Genomic DNA, 19,759 nt, shown 5'->3' with positions numbered 1-19,759 from the left:
TGCGTCGCGGTGCATCTGCAACATGTGCAAGTCGTTTTTCTGCAGCTTCCAGGTTGCATGGGTAAAAATGGTGAAAAGTGGGAGGGAAGGACATTAGGACGGGGACAAGTTGAAACGGCTTGAGCACGCTGCACGCCGCACAACCAGAAAAGCCACGCCCACTATGTACTAGCTCGAGTGTCAAGAGGCAGGGGCGGTCCATTGAATTGGCTCGTAGTTGCCAAAAGTTCAGAACACCGGCAAAAAAGAGCAAGAACGTCTGCGCGAAGGAGAGAGGTACTTACCTGTCCGTACCTACCTACTGCAAGCACAGAAAATGAGGTGGGAAGGATCCACTCTCTCTGACCGGGGGTCCTACTCAGGAAAATATGGGGATTCCGGTGCCTGGGATTCTGCGAGAACGTCAACCTGGACGGACAGTGACGAGATCCCGGAGCACAGAGGAGCCTACTTACCTCAAGGCACCTTACTGAGGGTGCCAGTTAGAGATACGTACCGTGCTTGCCTCGAGCCCTCGACTGCAAAGGTTTCCGTCACCCCACCCTCAGCATCCATCCATCCCCACTCCAACTGCACCTTATTCGTCCGGGATGCTCCAGCAATGGAAAACTGCAAAGGTAAGCGCGATACGTACCTTACCGGGAATCCTCATCGATGGCGTTTGTAACGACGCACTGGCGCACATGGCATCCTTCCCCTCTTTAATGTTCCTCTCCGAATAACCGATGCCCGTCATGCTAGTCCATATTACCCGTCTGATAACCTTTTTTCTCAAGATTTCGGTGGTGGGAGTAGACCGGGCGGGTGGTAAGTCAAGGGTTCTCTGCTACACCAACAGCACCATCTATATACACTTCACCCAGACTTGTCCACCTCGCCTTCAAGTCTCTCTCCTGCGGCTTGCCAGGGACTTTGCAGCACACCTCAGGGTAAAGTAAGGTAGCGTCGCCACAGCAGTGGGTTGAAAGCCACCACTTGCCACAGACACAGTACTGCGTACAAGAAATCAGGTTGTGAATGTAACGCTTCTACTAATAACCTGAAGCACTCGGACCTGTTTGTGATTGTCTAGATGTCCAACAAGTTACCGGAACAGGAGATGACCGAAAGAATACCCTGGCGTGATGTTTCCGACTCTACTTGGCTCTATCTCAAGATAGTCTCCGTTCAAGGGGTAACGTCTTCGCGATTTTGGAACGCTTTCAGGTTGTCTGTCTCTTCAAGTTCATCTGTGCTCAAGTTGTCAGCTACGGTCTACAGTCCATGAGAATAGGGAGGGGCAGGTATGAGATAGTAGCATTGAGCACATGGACACTAGGCTACTACCTCAGAATTGCCTCTCAAGTCTCGACCACCCAACTTCCCTGCCTTTGGAGGCCTGGACCGTTCTTGTTCCTGCTTGCAACGACCTCGACCTTTCCCAACCCAGATAATACGAGTCGCACTTGCTTCTTTCAACCAGGTAGATGCCTCGCGCTTCTGGCAAGTCCCAGCGCGGAGACACAGAGACTGAGGGGCTGAGTCGACTCAGTTCCTTCCCATAATGTGCCATTTCCACGTACGGGAACACAGTGGTGCGGCAGTCAGCCGTCTTCAACATCGTCTCTGTGCGAACAATATCCTTGTCATTTTGTCGTCTCTTGTCTTGCCCCTCTCAGCTATGGGCAATCCGCGGTACCACCGCCACCAACACGAGAATCAAGAAACGCGCTAAACACCGACTCATGGCCTCACGACCGGCTTGTTTCTTCCAAAAATCTATTATCGCAATGCGCCTTTCAAAGTCAGATTCGCAATCGAATCCACCTGACTACCAATCCATGACTCTCTCCACACTCCATGTGCGTGCCCAAGCGACGATCATCATCATCACGAAAAACGTCCCTCTACGAATAGCACCATTCGCTTACACGAGAACCCACCCTACCTTACCTCTAGTGCGAGCTTGACTTCATCTTGCCTTTTCAACACCATCAATTTCTAGTGGATGTCTGCTTCACCATCCCACAAAGCAACAACACAGACGTGCTCCAGGGCCACCTTGTTGTACTGTCTCATTCTGCTACCATGGTGAGAAGTCACGCCGTCGTCTCCCTCAGGTGACGAACGGCCGTTTAAGCAAAACATTTCGGACATCTGCTACCACATCATGCTTCGACCGGTCCATCCTATTGCACTCGCGCCTACCTCGCTCTCTTGATCACAGCCTCTTTCTCGCTGCATCGCAGCACGCATCAACCGCTGCGCCATTCTTTGGGTCGCACGTCCCTCTCACCGCAGCCGATGTCACCACCCGCGGAAGAACGAAACTTGCTTGCTGATCGAGCCGCGAGCCAACGAACGCTGTCGTCTTAATGCCATTATTGTTTCTAGCTTCGTGTAAGCGCGAGAACAGCAGAGAAAAGATTCATGCCATCAAGTACGTTTCCAGCCACCCTTACGATTGAGGATAGATGGCGTCTCTAGACTGATCTTTCGGCACCGTTGCATCAAGCTACTTCTCATGTTTGACACTGACTTTGTCCAGCAATAATCACACGTGGACTACAAGTGGACGCTCTGGCATTCCCAATTTCAGCTAGGCGAAGAGCGCATCAGCTAAAGAGCCTGCGTGAAGGCTCTCACATCATTCGCCATCAGCTGCGATTCGCTGGCTGATCTGGACCGTCTCGGTATTCAAGCTCGCAGCGATTGGAAAGAACTTGCCAGGATGCATCCGCTTTAGTCGGGAGGGGATGCCCTGGCAATCCAATGATATGAGTCGGAGAATTTACGGTATTGGCCGAATGTCAAACTCGCACAGGCGCACAGCGGGGAGGCTTTGCATGAAGTCGCATGAATGATGACCCCAACGGACGAAGAGGATTGGACGACCAAACAAGCATATCGAGAGAGCTACCACCGACGACGTAATGGTACCGAAACTTCAGGTATCATCCTCTGCGGTCCATCCAAAATCTGAATTTATCGCTTCGCAATGGACAGTGGTATATCCGACAGCTAAAGTAGCCAGTATGTTCGACTTCATCAACGACGAGGCGGAAGTCCACTTATAATTATGGCTTCATCAACAGGAGAGCGTTTAGTGCTGTACTAGGTCAAAGCCTGTTCACTCGGAGACTCGGGAAGCGGCGAGTCAAACTAAGCCTTCGGTCCCGATGGCACTAACAAGAGATTGACGTTGGGGCTTCGAGCTTTGACATCGACACAGGCCGTGGACAAACCCTTCGAAAGAATAGACCCTTCAGCACCAATGGCTTAAAGTTTGTCCTTAGGGCACGACAGACGGTCTCAAGTCTTTCTAGATTGCGCCCGGTGGCTTCGATTCTCGGCTGCTTAGACTTCTGTCACTTGCATGGCGACATGCCAACGAGTGTCACGAATCTGCCAGCCCAGCGTCATCGACGTGGGCAGCGTTAAACACAGCTCTCCATCCGTTGAAGCAACATTGCATACCTATGGCTCTGGGTCAACGGGTCCATTCGTCTAGTCATCGGTTGTATCCCACAGCTCCTACCTCACCATCGGAAGTTGGTTTCACCTTAATTTACTTACGACTCCCGCTCGGAACGCTCGCCGGATTCCAGTCGCCAAGCTTTTTTTGGTCCAGCACTATGAGCGGCCCAGCACTTGTTCCCGTCTCCACGTTCTTGACGTTAATCGTATCACCAATACTGCTCAAGGAAACAACGGCGCCTTTGGATCGCTGAGCTGCCTAGGATCCTCCCGGTCTGTCAAACACAGCCAACCCCAATTGCCGTTTTTCGCTATGACTCCCTTTTCCCCTCCTCTTCGTTCTTAGGCGCGGAAACAATAGGACCTAGAAAAAATACGCCATGCTCAAAATGACAGCTGAGCCGGTCACAATTGTCAAAGCGTTTTATTCACTTCATCGTTGCTCATGGCGAAGGCTGATGGATCGACCACTAGCCCATTCTATATTCATCCTGGACCAGAGCAACGTGCGGACGACGTGCCCGCAATTGACGAATACTACCGTGCATCCTGCGCACTTGAGTCTGAAGCGCTCTGAGCCGTCTCGACCCAGCCGCAATCTCCGTGAAAAATAGGCTGCGAATCTCGGCTCCGGTCATGAGTTCGCATGGATGTCTTGAACGCCTTCAACAATGATCACACCGCTAGTAGCTAGAGTCTTGGTGTTGTCCGAGCAGCCCTTGAAAGCGTTCGAACCTACCGACCCTTACACGTTTGTCCGTACGGACTGACGGAGTACCAAATATTTTTCACTCAACGAATATCGACCAGGAAGTCTAGGTAACCACGTTGGCCGGACTTCGCTCCCGAGGTAAGGGACCCCTGGTTCATCTTCCACGAGCCCAACAGCGACCTTGCCATTAAGATCAACCTGGTTTCCACGTCTCTGTTTCCTCTCAGTGGCCCGAACGTCAGTTTCTGCGGCGCGGACAGGTATGATGGAGCATATGAGAGTATGAGGAGTTAAGTGAGGTCAAACTTGACTCAAGCCATAGCACTCTACAGCAATTTGACGACCGTGTGCTGACGGGCATCGGCGCCTATCCGAACAACGCGGGGTTTCTTCAAGTTGCCAATAACTTATGCACGAGGCTGCTTACACGGAACTGAGACGTCTTTGAAGAATTGGAAGAATTGGAATAAGAAAGCAGCTTGCACTATGAGGCGTGGGGTTCACACTCTAATGGTTTTGCACAGCATCGTCGGTTTTTGAAATATTTCAGACTATGATCGGCGATGTCACGAAATTGGGAGAAGAGAGGCCACCACGGAGATGTTCATGGTTATTCTCATTGTACAGCAACTCACTGCACCTTGAACGACGGTGAATGGAGGTACGGAGTACGGATACGGGACACAAACACTCGTCCATCTTGAGACGAAGATCAAATTGTCGAGACCTCCTCAGGCTCCCATCCTTCGGTGGGACTGATGAGAACCTGGGTGGAACCAGGTATCCTTGAAGATGCAGCATACATGTCTGAAATAGGTTGATCTCCGCCCCTAGCCATTCCCCTATCCTGAGCAATTGCCAGGGCCCCTGGCCTCTCGACCTCCCAACGAAGCTCCCCTGTCGACGACCCATCTCGACACTGGCTCCCCGAGATATCAAGGCTCCAGCCGTTCATTAATGCAGGGGGGCTTTACTCACCTCGCACGTGTACTCCGTAGAGCGGTGGCAGGACAATATCGAAATCGACTGGGTTTACCGTTTTGCAACGAGCAGAGCGCCGGGGTCGTGGATCCTGAGTGATGTCAATATCGCACCGTTGTATTGTAAGACGGGCCTCAGTAGAATATATTCGCCTAGTTGAGGAACCTCATATCCGACAACTTGACGAGAGAGACCAATATTTCATCTCGAAAGCTCGGCTCATAAAGACAATCACGGCTAGGACACATCATCGGCATACTTGACACGATACCATCAACATTTCACCTGATTTGGGATTTCCGCCTTCATTAGGGCCAGAGATAGCCAGGTCTGGTGGTCAGTGTGCGCGGACGCATCCGCGTTGAGATCGGCCGGCTACAACCTGGTTCATGACCGTGCTGGCGCGCTGCGATGCTCCAGCGTCGTCACATTCACACGGACTGGGGCGACTTTTTACACCCCGCACTTAGGACCATCTCTGCAACGACGTCGCATTCTTCACATCGCTTATGCTGCAAACGAGTCACGAAAATTCATAGAGAAATGATGCATGGTGGAGATGACTGCGGTACTCTCAGGAGTTCGCACTCGGAACTCACCATTCTCATAGTCATGGGACCACGAGGCAAATCCTCAACGGAACAGCGGCAACAGACAAGAAAATGAACCACAACGCCATGATACAGATGTTGCACTGCGAATGGATACTGTGTTGGCGCGCAGCGGTCGGCCAAAATTGAGGGTTTTTAGAGTTACGTCAACAACTGACAGGAAGAACTCGTGGCCCGGGCCTCGAAGATCTTGTGAGATCTGCTGAGCTGGCGCTGTATTGAGCAAACTGAGGGTTTCGCCCAGTGAAACACTGACTCTCTGGATCTAGCTAGCTAACTGCACCATCCACTCTTCCCTCTTATCTCGCAATGTCTGGGTCAATAATTCTCCACCGACCAAGTGCCGATAACTCTGCAAACTTCCAAGTGCCGCATCACGTCAATGAGACCGAAACCACAGCATCAGGCTTATGTGTAGCTTATTCCTGAGAAATCAACGCCGCCCATACAGCCTTCGATATACGCGTTCAGATGTGTCGAGGTTCACTTGTGTCGTCCTGTCCAGGTCGCTATCATGTCCGGCCGCAGACCGTTGACGATGATGAGACGACCTCTGATCTTGTTAGCCGGCATCCATCTACCAGGAAGCAACTTCATATGCCGGAAACAAGCTTTCTAAACAACCTCAGTGGAGATAAGGTGGTGGCACCTCGAGTGAGGGGATAGTAGGGCGCCATCATTGCGAGTATGGGCAGCAATCATTGTAATCTCAGGCACTGAAAGCCCCCACGCTCTTGAGGAACAACACAGTACGGACACAACAGCAGGCATCTTCCTTCACGGGACCTAGCTACACCAAGCAAAGTAAGGATCTGACATTGAGACAACCTGCCATCGTTCCGATATTCCTGGCATACCAAGCTTATAATACACATAGTAATGGCAGGCACTAGAGTCTGGTTCGTCGCAGACCCATGGTTAGCGCCATTGCCTCACATCGCTTACAACCCTCTCGAAACTCGCTTTACAACAGTCTCGGGATACGGCTGTTTGCACACATCCCACATAGAGAGAGGTCTATACCAAAGCCCTCTCAACGAATTTCTGGCTCGATCAAGCCTGGTTTCTTCCCCAGTTGATCTCAACGACGGGCCGTGTGACACGTTGACAACACTATGCCCCTATTCGCACGTTGACTGATACGCCACTAGGTTGTAACCTTGCAACAAAAGGAGGATGTGGATTCGCTCACATCATAGACAGTTTACAGAACTTCGAAGACGCGTCAACTCTGTGGCGAACTGTTTAGACCAAACTACCAAGCAATCATGGACCATGGGCGATTCTCTGCCAATTCTCGCTTCCACCAGGTTCCGGTGATAGGCAGTGGTCAAGCCTCCGACGCAAGAGCGAATCGTCATATCACATAGGACCTGCCACTTCTCTGGTTGACAGTATGCCTGATCGTGGTATTGCAAGCATCATTGCCCCCCAAAGAGAGGTTCTAATCTAGCGTTCCCGAGGCTCGAGCAGTAGGTGGCAGACACGCCTTCGCCTGCTTCAAGTGCGGGGTCGAAACAGCGTTTCATCCAGGAAACTTGACCTGGTAGTCATCTGCAACCTATTATTCGTCAGTGGCAAGGAAATCACAAGTGCGGATAATCTCTCTATAACAGCTACGATACGGGGAAGGAGGCCGATCTCATCCCCGTCAGAAGCGAAGCCACACAACCGTAGTTACGGTTCAAGGCGTCTGGAAAGAGGCAAGGCTAACGATGGGGGAACGACTAATGTTGAGTATCTACCCCCGAACGGCGTCACCTCGAGGCCCCGAGACTCAGGCTACCAACACATGAAGGTAGTATTCATGAGCTGCTTGAGGGGGGGGCAATTGCGAAGCCGGGGGATGCGACCCCTAGAAACACTGTCACGAAAGGTGGAGGGCGAAGCATCACTCTATGGCACAAGAGTCAAGACTCAACTTGCAAAACGTGGCAAACCCCTTGACAAAACTGCAATTGGGCGCAGATTTGAGCGGCTAGCCAACCCTACAACTTTGTCCCTGGTAGGCCGCAGTCTCGGACTAGAGATGCTAACCTGGCGAGATTACCACACGTTGAAGAGTTGAGGAGATTTCCTGAGAGGTCCCGACATGGATGCGGGTGGCCCATGACAAAAGGGATCAACATGCGGAGTATTATTTCGTCGTATATTTTTTGACTTTGGCACCCGTCTCGGGACCTGCATGTCAACGGGCATATTCGGGAGAGATCAGCAGTCAATCCCATCCAAGTTTCCAATTTTCTCCGACGATTACAGCAGCGCAAATGCCGGAGCCACATGGTTGACAGGCCCTTTCTCTTTGTCAACTAATAACACCGCAACGACTTCGTAACCCGTAAGACAAGCTGATTTTGCAGAGGCATTGCATTCGATAGACGACAGCCATGACAGGAATGTCGATTTACCATTAGATTCATCGCTTTGCAATCACCATGACACGCTGTGGGAGTTGTAGTACTGTCAGAGGCTAGTGGAGATGAAGGGAATAGACGTCAGGCGAGACCCTTCAATCCTCAAGCTACGGATACCATGGACTCGCCCACACTCTCCCTCCTCTCTCTCGCTGCCTTAAGCTAACCCGAGGTTAAAGTTTGGCCAACGTTCCCAGGCTGTCATGTCAAGATCTTGTCGGTGCCCCTCAATTAATTCTTAGCGCGGAAAACGCGATCGGACTTGTGCTCCCCCGGCCCTTGTCCTACCAAGGCTCTCACTTACATTGCATTGCTGCAATCTACGGCAACGCACAAACAGACCGCGGCTTGCAGTAGCAGTATGCGTGCCATCATCATGAGTTGACAGAGCACGCAACGCTCAAACACGGGCCTCTTCCGACGAGCAGTGTAAGCCTTCTAGACATCTCTACCACGCATACGGCCCTCTCGCAATGGCTCTCGGTGCCAGACCGAGCCCTCCCGGCGCAGGATCAAGGCTAACCTTTCGGGCAGTATTCCCACACTTTCATATCCGGTATTCGGTCATTCGGCACCGATCCGGTCTCTGGCGGTCTCTAGAGAGGTTTGCAAGAAGCACCGTCCTCCTGGCCCCTCTCTTGGCGAACTCGGCCGGCCACCCCCGCTTCGGAGCAAGACCGATGCTCAATCCCTCCCCTCGGGCCCCAACGCAAAGAAAAAGAGGAAGAGTGAGAAAAGCCACGCGTTGAGCCTGGCTTCCGGCAACGCTCCCTGCTAAGCTTGAATTGTTAGCGTCCCTCTTGCTTGGGAAAACGCTATCCAGCGTGATCTGGGGGGGCCCTTATCCAGTCACAGCTCGGCCACGCCGCACCACTACCACCAATATGTATGAAGATGAGCTAGGCTGGGAGGGGCAGGCCGACACTGGCAGACTGGCCCCCCTTTTCCCGGTCTTGGCTTCAACGGGTGCGCTCCGCGGTTGCTGCTGGTCCATGAAGCTTCAAGGGCAAGGTCACGACGCACCTGCAGTGGTGCGAAACCGCGATCCCTCCAACGTGGTAGACAGAGAGGGCCAGATCAAGTCGGGGAGGAAGCGTCCATACTCGAAAGGTGCCCATCCTCCGGCGCATCCTCCGTGGCCGAAGTCCTTCGCTGCGGAATCTGGCCCTCCAAAACGGCATCACTTTGCATTTCACACCCTGTTCGTGGCTCTTATCACTGCTTGCGACAGACTCACAGACTCACAGGTTAGAGCATGCCCTCCAGCAGTTCAGCAGTCCAGCCTCTAGGTCTTGATAGAATCAGCATTCAGCGAACCTTCATGGCCTCACCCCTGCACTGCCTTGCCTACTTGCTGCTCAGTGAGTTTCCAAGCATTCGTTTGTCAGAGCTTACAAGCCCAGGGGCCCAGGCCAAACAACGCCCATTGCACCAGCCTGGGCTAGCGAGACAATCGTTCCCGTCTTCCAGGAACGAGGTCATCTCCTGTTCGTCAACAACCGTGACCAAATACTGCATTGTCTAAAAGCCCGTAGCCATACATTCGGGCTGTTTCACGACGGCACGAGGGAAGCGCACCTGTTCTTGCACAGCCCGACCCATCCCAGGCTTAACTTTCACAAACCTCTCAGGCTCTCCCCCCCCCCCCCCCCCCCCGGCCGGAGGAAGCCCAGACAAATATCGGCAAATATTACACAAACTGTACGGATATTCCCAGCGCGATAGCTCGCATCTTATCATAGGCAACGCCACATATAGCGCTATAACGAAGAACTGCTGCAGCCCCTTTCATCTCCAACCATCCCCTTTCCCCCCTCCCCCTTCCACCGAAGAAACGAGCGAGACCCCTGCTGGCTATTTGGACTCCGGTTGGACACGGGCTTCCAGAAGAATGTGGGTTCCTGTTGTGACAGGGTGACAGCGCGCCCCCATCAAGTGTGGGGTAAGGGTGGCCGGACAAGCTCCCACGGCTCCCAGCTCCCCCCTCCAAGGCTCAAGCTCCGAGGGCCCTGAGGAAATGAATAAGACGGATCCGTTATTGGTGATGGAGGCATGGATCTCTGCGATTGAGATTGAGAGGCCGTTTGGTATCCGCAAGCTTGGCGGTCTGTTTTCCTTCGGGGAGGGGTCTCAAGATGCAGAATATTCAATATCCTTTGCTATACTAAGCTTTCCACTCGGGAAAGTTTATCGCCCTTGAAGATGTTCGCCCAGTACGAGGATGGATCTTTTATTTCTCCTTAGTCGCAAGAAGCGATATTGCAAAAGAGAAATGACGGGCAGTATCTACCTTTACGTATTGGGAGGCTTCAAGCGATTATACCCGGATACGTAACGACTGTCACCTGGGTATCCGTATTCGCACAAAGTACACTACGAGACTGGACTAGGTGGTGTTTTTGCTGGGCGGCGGCCTCTACCTGTGGGCTTTCTCAGTGGGATTTTTTCTCGCCTAACGATAGGCATACCCGTGGCAACCGTCACGATGCAGGTCTTGTCACATATCTCGCATCCACCCATTTTAGCCGGAGGGAGGAGGAGCCCTTGACTCTCTCCCACTCTCTTCCTCGAGTCTGCCAACCCCCGGAGCTGGGTTTGGAACCTCTTGGTATCCACAACTCACGCCATGCCGCGCCGCCGGTGTGACCGCGAGGGGCAGTAGCCACGGCCGCGGATGCAGAGCAACCCCTTCCACGGTTCCGACCCCTGTCCTCTTGCGATACCTCGTTGGGAACGCCTTTTTTGTGCCACAGTACGCAGTAGGAGTGAGAAGTGCGAACCGGTCCAGGCGAATGGGGAATGAGCGGTTGGGCCACCTTGTTCACGAGGTGGAAGCGGAAACAGGCAGGAGGCCGAAAAAAAGAGAGAAAGAAGGTGAGGCTGCAGACCCGCCACCATCTCAGATTCTGCAGTCACGAAGAACTTTGTGTCAGTTTTTCTTGTCTTAGATGCGGATGTAGACAGATGCAGATGCAGCCCAGATGCGGGAAGGGGTCTACGGATACAAAGATCGGGCCGGGTGGAATACGAAAAGGAGGGTGTTGACGGGAACGGGAAAGGGGAGGTGGGAAGGTCTGCTGCCACGACACCATGAGCAGAAACGACCTCTTGCATCGCGAGGAGGAAACTGAATCGGGGAGCAACGGCCACATTCAAACGACGGCTGGCTGTATTTCTGACGCGTCGTGCTCCAGCTTCAGGAGGACACGAAGCCCTCCTGGAGTCGTGACCATTGTCGGATCGTTCCCACCAGCATCATCATCGGCTATTGGAGCCCTGCCTTTCTATCCTCTATCTCCCACTCTTTTCTCCCCTGATGCACGCACGTGGAAGAAAACCCTCCGCTGAGAGCAGTTTGTTTGATTGTGAATTCCGAAACCCCTCGTGAGAAGGGATATCGGCCACACGGAACATGGAACGAACTGCTTGTCGAGGTATCTACGGATACTGTTTACGCAGTAAGGGGGTTATCGACTTCCAGGTCCAGGTCTCGAGGTCTGAGCCGGGTGGGCAAAGAGGAGACTTTTCGTCCGGTTTCTCACCCCGGAAAGGACGGAGAGAAGTTTTCTTGGTCCAGGCCACTGTCGACAAACTCTCTCTCAGTGTTGTACGAAGGTATGTGGGAGTGTATGATCTCATGCGGCAGCACCGAAAAAGAAAGGGGTGGACGGTGACGGGTGGCTTGGGGAACAGAAACGCAGGACAAGCCTCCAGGGGCCAGGGCGGAGAGGGAAAAGATAAGTCGGGATGGCGGTTAGCAGGCACAAGGAACGGCTTGGGCAATCCCCGTATCCCGGAGTGCGAAGACGGCCCAGAGATTCTCTCCCAGGTACGGATACGTCACGCAGGGAGATCCCATCCCCGGGGAAAGGCAGCGCCGTTTCAGGATGTTGGTCTTGGTCGTGGTTCACTCGTTCAGCTCCGTTCTGGCTGGGGTCTGCAGCTTTGCAGGTTCGTGTGGAGTTCGAAGACAATCAAGAGAGAGAGAGAGAGAGATTGATACGGAAGATACCCCGTGCTAGGCTCGCGTGAGCTTATCGACGGTTGAGTTTTTGGTGTGCCTGGAGTGCCTGGAGTTTAAGAGACAAGAGTGATAGCCAAGGCTTCCAGGAGAGCCGATGGTCCGGCCTTTGATGTGGGTGTTGGATCTCATCTGGAGTGATGAGGGATGGCCATCTCGATGGCGCCGTTAGATGTCGTGCTCAAGCCACGGCATTTGATCGATTGACAAGGGCACTTCGTACTCTGTAGATGGAGAGAGATGGCAAGCAATCGTCCGCCTGGCCTGTCTAGTTCTTGCATCTTTGGGACGTTTGGGATGAATGCTGAAGACTACTTTACGAGGGTTTACCACCTGGTGAAACAAACGTGAGGTGGGGGCTGGAAAGAAACAGCCGCCCTCTTCAAGGTAGCACTCGTGGCTTCCATGACAGATCCAGATAAAGTGTGGCTGGAGGTGTGTGGCTTGCCCCGTTGCCGAACTAACCGTCTGTGGCTGAACTTCATGTCCCACGTGTGGCTGAAGCTACCCCTCTACCTTAGTCCGAATGTGGCAAGTGCTACCAACAACATCACGAGAGGAGGAGTTGAAGGACATCAAATTTCTGGAGAACTGGAGCTCCGCAAAGTCAGCAAGTTTTTACACACATGTGGCGATCCCTTCTTGCAAAGGGTTCAATTCCTATCAGAACAAGCTTCACCCGCCTCACGAGCCCTCAGAGCCGCGCAGCCGCCTTCGGCACTACTGCAAAGATGGCGTCCACCACCTCGACCAACAGAGACCCAAACACCCTGTCAAACTATGGCGCGTGGCTGACCAAGCACACCACCGCCAACCTGACGATCGACTTCAAGGACAAGTCTCTCAAGGGCTCCGTCACTCTCGAGCTCGAGTCCCTGACGGACAGCCAGAGCAAGGAGATCATCCTCGACTCGAGCTTCCTCTCCATCTCGGGCGTCAAGGTCAACGCCGCCACCTCGACATGGGAGCTCAAGGACCGCGTGGAGCCGTACGGCGCCCCTCTGCACGTCTTTGTGCCCCAGGGCGCCGCCAAGGGCGAGGTGGTCAAGGTCGACGTCGACCTCGCTACCACGGACAAGTGCACCGCCCTGCAGTGGCTCACGCCCGCGCAGACGAGCAACAAGAAGCACCCGTACATGTTCTCCCAGTGCCAGGCCATTCACGCCCGCTCGCTATTTCCCTGCCAGGACACACCGGACGTCAAGTCGACGTACAGCTTCGTCCTCGCCTCGCCTCTACCTGTCGTCGCTAGCGGTGTCCTCGTCGAGGGCTCCGGCAAGGATGAGAAGAAGGGTGACAACACGGTCTACCGGTTCGAGCAGAAGGTCCCCATCCCGTCGTACCTGTTCGCCCTGGCATCGGGTGACATCGCCACGGCGCCTATTGGACCGCGGAGTATCGTTGCCACGGGGCCTGATGAGCTCAAGGAGTCGCAGTGGGAGCTGCAGAACGACATGGAGAAGTTCATGGAAGTTGCGGAGAAGCTTGTCTTCCCTTACCGGTGGGGCCAGTACAATGTTCTTGTCTTGCCGCCTAGTTTCCCCTACGGTGGTATGGAGAACCCGATTTACACGTTTGCTACGCCGACCATCATCAGTGGTGACAAGCAGAACGTCGATGTCATTGCGCATGAGCTGAGTCACTCGTGGAGTGGAAACTTGGTTACCAGCTGCAGTTGGGAGCACTTGTAAGTGAGAGTCTGGTGTGTTTGCAGTTCGTGATAAAGGAGGTGCTGACGACGTCATGTAGCTGGCTGAATGAGGGATGGACAACATATCTTGAGCGCCGTATCGGCATGGCTGTCCATGGTGACGCCGAGCGCGACTTCTCCGCCATCATCGGCTGGAAGGCCCTCGAGGACGCTGTCGCTCTCAACGGCGCCGACTCCGAGTTCACCAAGCTCATCATCAACCACAAGGGCATCGACCCCGATGATGCCTTCAGCACCGTTCCCTACGAGAAGGGCTTCCACTTCCTCTACTATCTCGAGCGCCTTGTCGGCATGGACGCCTTTGACAAGTTCATCCCCCACTACTTTACAAAGTGGTCCCGCAAGTCCCTCGACTCATTCGAGTTCAAGGACACCTTCCTCACCTTCTTCAACGGCCTCGGCGACGAGGAGATCAAGAACAAGGTCGCCTCCATCGACTGGGACACGTGGTTCTACCAGCCCGGTCTCCCGCCTAAGCCGGTCTTCGACACCACCCTGGCCGATGTCTGCTACAAGCTGGCCGAGAACTGGAAGGACGAGTCCTTCAAGCCCTCCGCCGAAGATGTGGCCTCCTTTTCCGGGAACCAGAAGCTCGTCCTCCTCGAGACCATCGAGAAATTCCCGTCCCCTCTGTCCGCGGACCGCGCAAAGCTGCTCGGCACCGTGTACGACCTCGTCTCGTCGCGCAACGCCGAGCTCAAGACGGCGTACTACAAGATTGCGCTCGCTGCCGAGGACTCGTCTGCGTACCAGGGCGCCGCGGAGTTGCTAGGCCACGTTGGCCGCATGAAGTTTGTGAGACCGCTGTTCCGGTCGCTCAACAAGGTTGACCGGGAGCTTGCGCTCAAAACGTTTGAGAAGAATAGGGACTTTTACCACCCCATTTGCCGTGGTATGGTGGAGAAGGACCTTGGTCTTGTGTAAATAGAAACTTCTTTACCTTATGAGGCTTTGACAAAAAACGAGTCAATATCTTCGAAGAAGAGTACCTCCTTGTCCGTTGGCCAGAAGTGTCTGTCTTTTGGTCTGATTTAAGTTCGCTCAAACTTGCCCATGGCTGCACTCATGGACCGGAGAAGAGGTTAGATCACATTGTAATAAAACTGCGACGACAATTATATGACCGCTCAGATTGGCGGTATATATTACTAAGACTGCGGTCCGTTTCTGTCATCCTGACTCCAACGGCAGCGCCTCATTTACTTCCCCTTCTCTTTTCCCATGATACTATGACATCTTGAATATCTTTTTGGCCATTTTCTCGCGCTACATCCGACGGTGTGCTCCCATCTTCGTTCTTGTCATGAACACCCGCTCCGCACTTCAACAGAACCTTGACCATAGCAATATCGTCTTGAACCATCGCAAGGAAGAGAGGCTGCGTTCCCCCGTCAGAACCTACGTTTGCTATTCGCGGCTCCTTCTCCAGGAGAATTTGAACCATGCTCACATCCTTCGTCCTGATTGCATCAAGTAGCAATTGTCTGGCGCCTGAAGGCATGGAAGTTCCCCGCTCAAAGAATAAGCGAACGACGCTCGAGTGGCCGTTCCTGATGGCGAGGTGCAATGGCTCTTCATGGGCCGATTTGACCAAATCTGGTGCCGTATCCAGCAGTAGACGAACAACGTTCTCTTGGCCACATTGTGACGCAGCACACAACGGCGCTGGCTTTCTGGGATCTGCGCCGTGATCCATAGCCATTACCGCAATGTTTTTGAAACCTCCGCGGGCTGCTCCCAACAAGCCGTCATCGAGTGCGCGCGGCTCCCAGTTCAAACATTTCCACAGAAGGGTCGAAATTGATATATGGCCGCACTCTGCGGCTAGGGCTACCAGCGAATTTTCTCCTTCCCCAATCAAGTTCTTCGCACCACCCTCATGTTCATGAAGTAAGTCCGTCACGATGTCCGTGAGCCCAAAGTATATCGCCAGTTGAAGACTCGTCCAGTGCCGGGAGAAACTTTTATGCATGCTCCCGTTCCAAATCAACTTGACGTTTTTCCTTAGGGCCTCGGTGGCATGCTGGACTCTCCAGCCACCGGAAAGAAATCTTCTGACCACTCTGTATAATCTGCCTTTTTTCATACCCCCCTGTTCGAATGCTTGGAACGCGTGATGACCCCAAGCAATAGCAGCGTGAGTGAAAAATCGAAAATTCGTCTCGTAATACTGGAGGTCGTGGTATGTGTCTTCGCCTCTGTCAGTGGCGTCGGTCAGGTATTCACAGCAGAGGTATGTTTGGTTTTCTGCCGCTTTCGGAAACCATTCCTTTTGGTTGCGGGTGAAGTATTCATTTGCTGTCGGGTGGAAAAGTCGAAGCACGCCTTGCGCAAGAACGACAATCCCCGAACACCAGAACAGCAGTCTTTCCATGTCATAGAGTTGATCTGGATCAACTTTTCTCTTGAAACTGGCCGAGTATTTCACTTCCATTGCTTGAAAAAGAAGAATCTCTTTCAATTCTGCAACACTCAATAGGGTCGGAGATCTGACGACCCATGCCAGGAGTTCAAGTGCAGCTGTGAACCCTGACGAGTTTTGATTGCGCTTCATTTCAGCTATGTAAAAGCTGTCAATCATCTTTTGTGGTTCCCCGCCAGGTATGGCGCTTGTCATCCATTCTGCAGGTGTAAATTCGAGATAGATTGTCGCGAACGCGAAACTGTTGCCATGAGTGGTTGTTCTGAGTTGGCTGAGGGGATGTAACCTACATATTCTTGGAGAACCGTACAACTTGCGTTTCTGCCTCCTCTAAGTTGACCGCTTCCAGGAATTTGTGGGGTTGATTGCGAGGTGTCGCTGCTCTGGCATAACTTCGCAAGTCCTCCTCAACTGCCTTGACATTCATAACTGGCCAGTTACGAAACTGCTGATCGACATAATTGATACACCTCGAGGTTACGATAACTTTCTTGTCGGGTTTAGCTGATAAAGAGTTCAGGACTTTGGACAGCTTCCGGCCTTGATCGCCTCTCAGAACGTCGAAGCCGTCTATGATTATGAAAAGACTTGAAACATGATCCGCAGCTTCCACGAAAGCGTCCAGTAAAGCTAACAATGAAGGTAGTTTTCCATCTTTGAGATAGCTCTGGTGAATGGTTTGGAGAAGCTTCGGTGTTTCAGGAACGCCTTCGAGGATTTGCCTTATGAGACTTCGAAGCAACGCTTCAGTTGCCCGGTTGTGACGTTGGGAAGAGCAGAAATAGTAGGCGATGCGAGACCCGGAACTTTCGAATCGCCTCCTTAGATCGTTAATAATCGCAGCTGCCAAGACAGATTTGCCAACACCTGGTAGGCCCCGGAGATAAAGCTCTTTTCCCTCAGAAGAGAACGAGGATTGGTATACCTGCGATTCGAAGAACCACCTGAGGGTCCCCGGGTGCCGCCTACCGATATAGGAGTCGAAATCCAGCGTGTGGTCTTCTGAAGCTAGCCAGTCCCAAATTTCGCTGTGTGCGTCTTTCTCGAGTGCATCATCGAGTCTAAGCTTGTCATCAGAACTCTCGGTAGCCTGAGGACCTGTAATCTCAGGGTCAGAGCCAGATGAGGCCAAGGAACCTGCATCAGAGAAGGTCAGATTGACCGACTTGAGAGATGCTGCAGATCCTCCGCCTTGAGCTACTCCGGAACCGCCTGTTATTGACATATCATCGTCATCATCATTGATGGCGCTTCTTGGTATTGAGAACAAAGCGAGTCGTTCCATGTGAGAAGCCATGTGGCTTGTGAGATCCTCTTCAAATGGACCAGATGACTGGCAAAAGGGGCATTCCGTCCGCAAGTCTTGTGTGATAAAATGAGCATGTTTCGAGATCTCCTGGACCTGTGCAGTTCCGAGAGTAGTATGCGATAGTTCAAAATGATGTGTTATCTCTTCCATCGATTTGAACAGGTCTGGATGTTCGGAGCACCTCCAAACCCTCCGATGGTCCTGAGACTCGTGATCGATCCACGAGTCTTTACTAGTGAATAACACGTCAGCACTTCGACAGTCTGGATAGGTGCATTGATAGGGTTGAAGATCCTGCATAATGTGATCCCTTCGAATTTTATTAGTTGAGTGAGTCCCGGTGATAAGTTGGGATGACTGACCTCCAATGTCTGCCTTTCGTGTCTTGTTTGGGGCAAAGTACATGGCAGTATGGGCAAGTGAACTCTGACTCCCTATTTTTCAGCTTCGGTGGCTTTGGTAGATCGGTGCTTTTGCCTTCTTCACTGAAATATGTCGAGTATGAAACAACTGATGAAGCGTCGGTCATGTCCATCTGCATTGGCAACCGAGTGGCTTCCGTTACAGATAGAAGTGTACCGCCCTTGGAGCTGAGAGCCGGCAGCGATTCCGGATGCGTCATTCCTAAGACTATAGGAGGAAGCATGGGCGTCTGATTAGAATCGATAGTGTCCGGTGTCAGGCTACTACTGTTTTGATCTCTTTGAGGCGTCGGTTCATGGTCACGCTTAGCCAACTTCCGAGCATGTCTTCGCCAATAAGCCAAAACACGACGTCTGACAGTTGTCGCTTTGCTCCAGCGTTCTATGAGTCTGATATCACTGTCTTCGAATGTCACTGGCTTGATATGTGACTTGTCTTCCTCGTGATGGACTTCATCCGAGGTGATTCGGGGAGGTGTTTGGGGTTGAGAGCCCACCGATTCGGGACTTTGCCTCAGTTGGAGAATCCACTCTTCTACATGCCGCCGGTCGAAGACAGAGTACACTGAGAAAACGTCAACAGTATTCAGTTCTTCATCTTGAATGAACTCTTTGTGCATCGTGGCTTTGTGCGCCGCCTGCGAATCCCTAGAGCTTATGCCTCTGATGCGAAAGGAGATCTTCACCAGCGATGAGATAATATCATCGATTTCGTCCGAGTTCTGACCCAGCTCAGTTTGTGAGGCGTCCTCGGCAGTTGTCTCGAGGCCTTCGGAGAAGCTGCTGGAATCAGAGGAGTCGTCCTCATGGATCTCAGGGTGGTTCGGAGTCACATTCAGAATGTTCTCTTTTGGTTGCCTCTTTCCCTCGATAACTTCGGTGCCTAGTTATGTTAATCAGATCCTACACCACCAACGGGTTTTATGATAGTAGCAACATACTTTCGCTCACAACTCTTTTCAGCTCGTTCAGAAATTTCAAGACCACATTCTGTAAAAGAGGTGCATCCATCAGGCGGAAATCGAGAGACGCCCTTCCGTACTGTAGTCCCCCGAGATTGGCCGCCCATATTTTGAACCGATCACGTTGGGCTTCCACCATACTAACATCCAGCTTCCCATCCGACTGCTGGTTTGGCTGATCTAATACCGCTATCAGACATCTGAAAGACTGCATGCATGCCCTGCTAGCTGCCGCTACTGGATACGCTGGAGGTGCCTCCATACTGCCTGTCAAGAAAACAAGCGGATTGTCTGATGCTTCGCGTTTGTAGAGGCTGATCTATTCGACGACGAGGAGGTTCCAATTAAGTCCTGGACAGGTGACCAGATAAGAGGCTTTCCGGCTGTTCAACATTTCAGGTATCGGATTGCTTATCGATGAGGGTTGGCCACCACGCAGTTGCTGAGAGAGTTATGTGTAGCAAACAGGGGAGCATGCCTTGTCTTTGGGGAGAACCAGATGTGAAACTATGTCCTGTACGATCAGGCTGCGGCCAACATGGTAGCCGAAAATGGCACGAAGTCGAAAGAGGGGTATCTACCAATGCCTCCAATTGGAACTGCTGATCATTTTTATGCCGGCACTGTTGTCCACTCAAATTGTTGTTGCTGCAAGGCTGCGGCGGCAGACATTCATCAGAACACCTTCCAGCGCCACTTTGTAACGAGACGTCGCTTCTTCAAACCCACATAGAACCA

General features: G+C 52.6%; 4 protein-coding genes across 4 annotated transcripts, besides 1 other annotated feature; 3 read left to right on the top strand and 1 right to left on the bottom strand.

Annotated features, from left to right (window-relative positions):
• Positions 1 to 316: 316 nt before the first annotated feature.
• CLUP02_10784 (uncharacterized protein) lies at positions 317 to 7,828 on the top strand (the record flags this gene model as incomplete). The annotated part of the gene is made up of 38 exons (XM_049289756.1): positions 317 to 617; positions 742 to 929; positions 991 to 996; positions 1,073 to 1,242; positions 1,319 to 1,391; positions 1,467 to 1,530; positions 1,588 to 1,880; positions 1,939 to 2,099; positions 2,207 to 2,285; positions 2,334 to 2,419; positions 2,528 to 2,550; positions 2,641 to 2,788; positions 2,864 to 3,044; positions 3,306 to 3,534; positions 3,588 to 3,729; positions 3,911 to 3,973; positions 4,026 to 4,096; positions 4,147 to 4,211; positions 4,307 to 4,428; positions 4,491 to 4,563; positions 4,619 to 4,696; positions 4,750 to 4,819; positions 4,874 to 4,938; positions 5,003 to 5,117; positions 5,167 to 5,271; positions 5,491 to 5,671; positions 5,760 to 5,858; positions 5,925 to 5,952; positions 6,034 to 6,172; positions 6,266 to 6,414; positions 6,474 to 6,596; positions 6,654 to 6,677; positions 6,770 to 6,856; positions 6,912 to 6,938; positions 7,010 to 7,169; positions 7,237 to 7,306; positions 7,377 to 7,410; positions 7,637 to 7,828. 38 exons carry the CDS (start codon positions 317 to 319, stop codon positions 7,826 to 7,828), a joined length of 4,284 nt encoding a protein of 1,427 aa, XP_049146901.1.
• A 1,230-nt stretch (positions 7,829 to 9,058) lies between these two features.
• CLUP02_10783 (uncharacterized protein) lies at positions 9,059 to 9,463 on the top strand (the record flags this gene model as incomplete). The annotated part of the gene is made up of 1 exon (XM_049289755.1): positions 9,059 to 9,463. One exon carries the CDS (start codon positions 9,059 to 9,061, stop codon positions 9,461 to 9,463), a length of 405 nt encoding a protein of 134 aa, XP_049146900.1.
• Positions 9,464 to 10,028: 565 nt separating this feature from the next.
• Positions 10,029 to 10,106: a sequence feature (Short protein (CLUP02_10782, UQC85285.1) was converted to a misc_feature.).
• Positions 10,107 to 11,586: 1,480 nt separating this feature from the next.
• CLUP02_10781 (leukotriene A-4 hydrolase/aminopeptidase) lies at positions 11,587 to 14,830 on the top strand (the record flags this gene model as incomplete). Its single annotated transcript, XM_049289754.1, has 8 exons — positions 11,587 to 12,125; positions 12,183 to 12,202; positions 12,272 to 12,309; positions 12,407 to 12,485; positions 12,548 to 12,632; positions 12,700 to 12,801; positions 12,869 to 13,882; positions 13,945 to 14,830. 8 exons carry the CDS (start codon positions 11,587 to 11,589, stop codon positions 14,828 to 14,830), a joined length of 2,763 nt encoding a protein of 920 aa, XP_049146899.1.
• A 271-nt stretch (positions 14,831 to 15,101) lies between these two features.
• Positions 15,102 to 19,283, bottom strand: CLUP02_10780 (uncharacterized protein; the record flags this gene model as incomplete). Its single annotated transcript, XM_049289753.1, has 4 exons — positions 15,102 to 16,569; positions 16,619 to 17,947; positions 18,000 to 18,942; positions 19,001 to 19,283. 4 exons carry the CDS (start codon positions 19,281 to 19,283, stop codon positions 15,102 to 15,104), a joined length of 4,023 nt encoding a protein of 1,340 aa, XP_049146898.1.
• Between the last annotated feature and the right edge of the window lie 476 nt (positions 19,284 to 19,759).

This window comes from Colletotrichum lupini, chromosome 5 (genome assembly GCF_023278565.1).
Source record: "Colletotrichum lupini chromosome 5, complete sequence".
NCBI classification, from domain to species: Eukaryota; Fungi; Ascomycota; class Sordariomycetes; order Glomerellales; family Glomerellaceae; genus Colletotrichum; species Colletotrichum lupini.
Note: the sequence above shows the minus strand (reverse complement) of the source record. Positions and strands in the feature narration are given on the sequence as shown.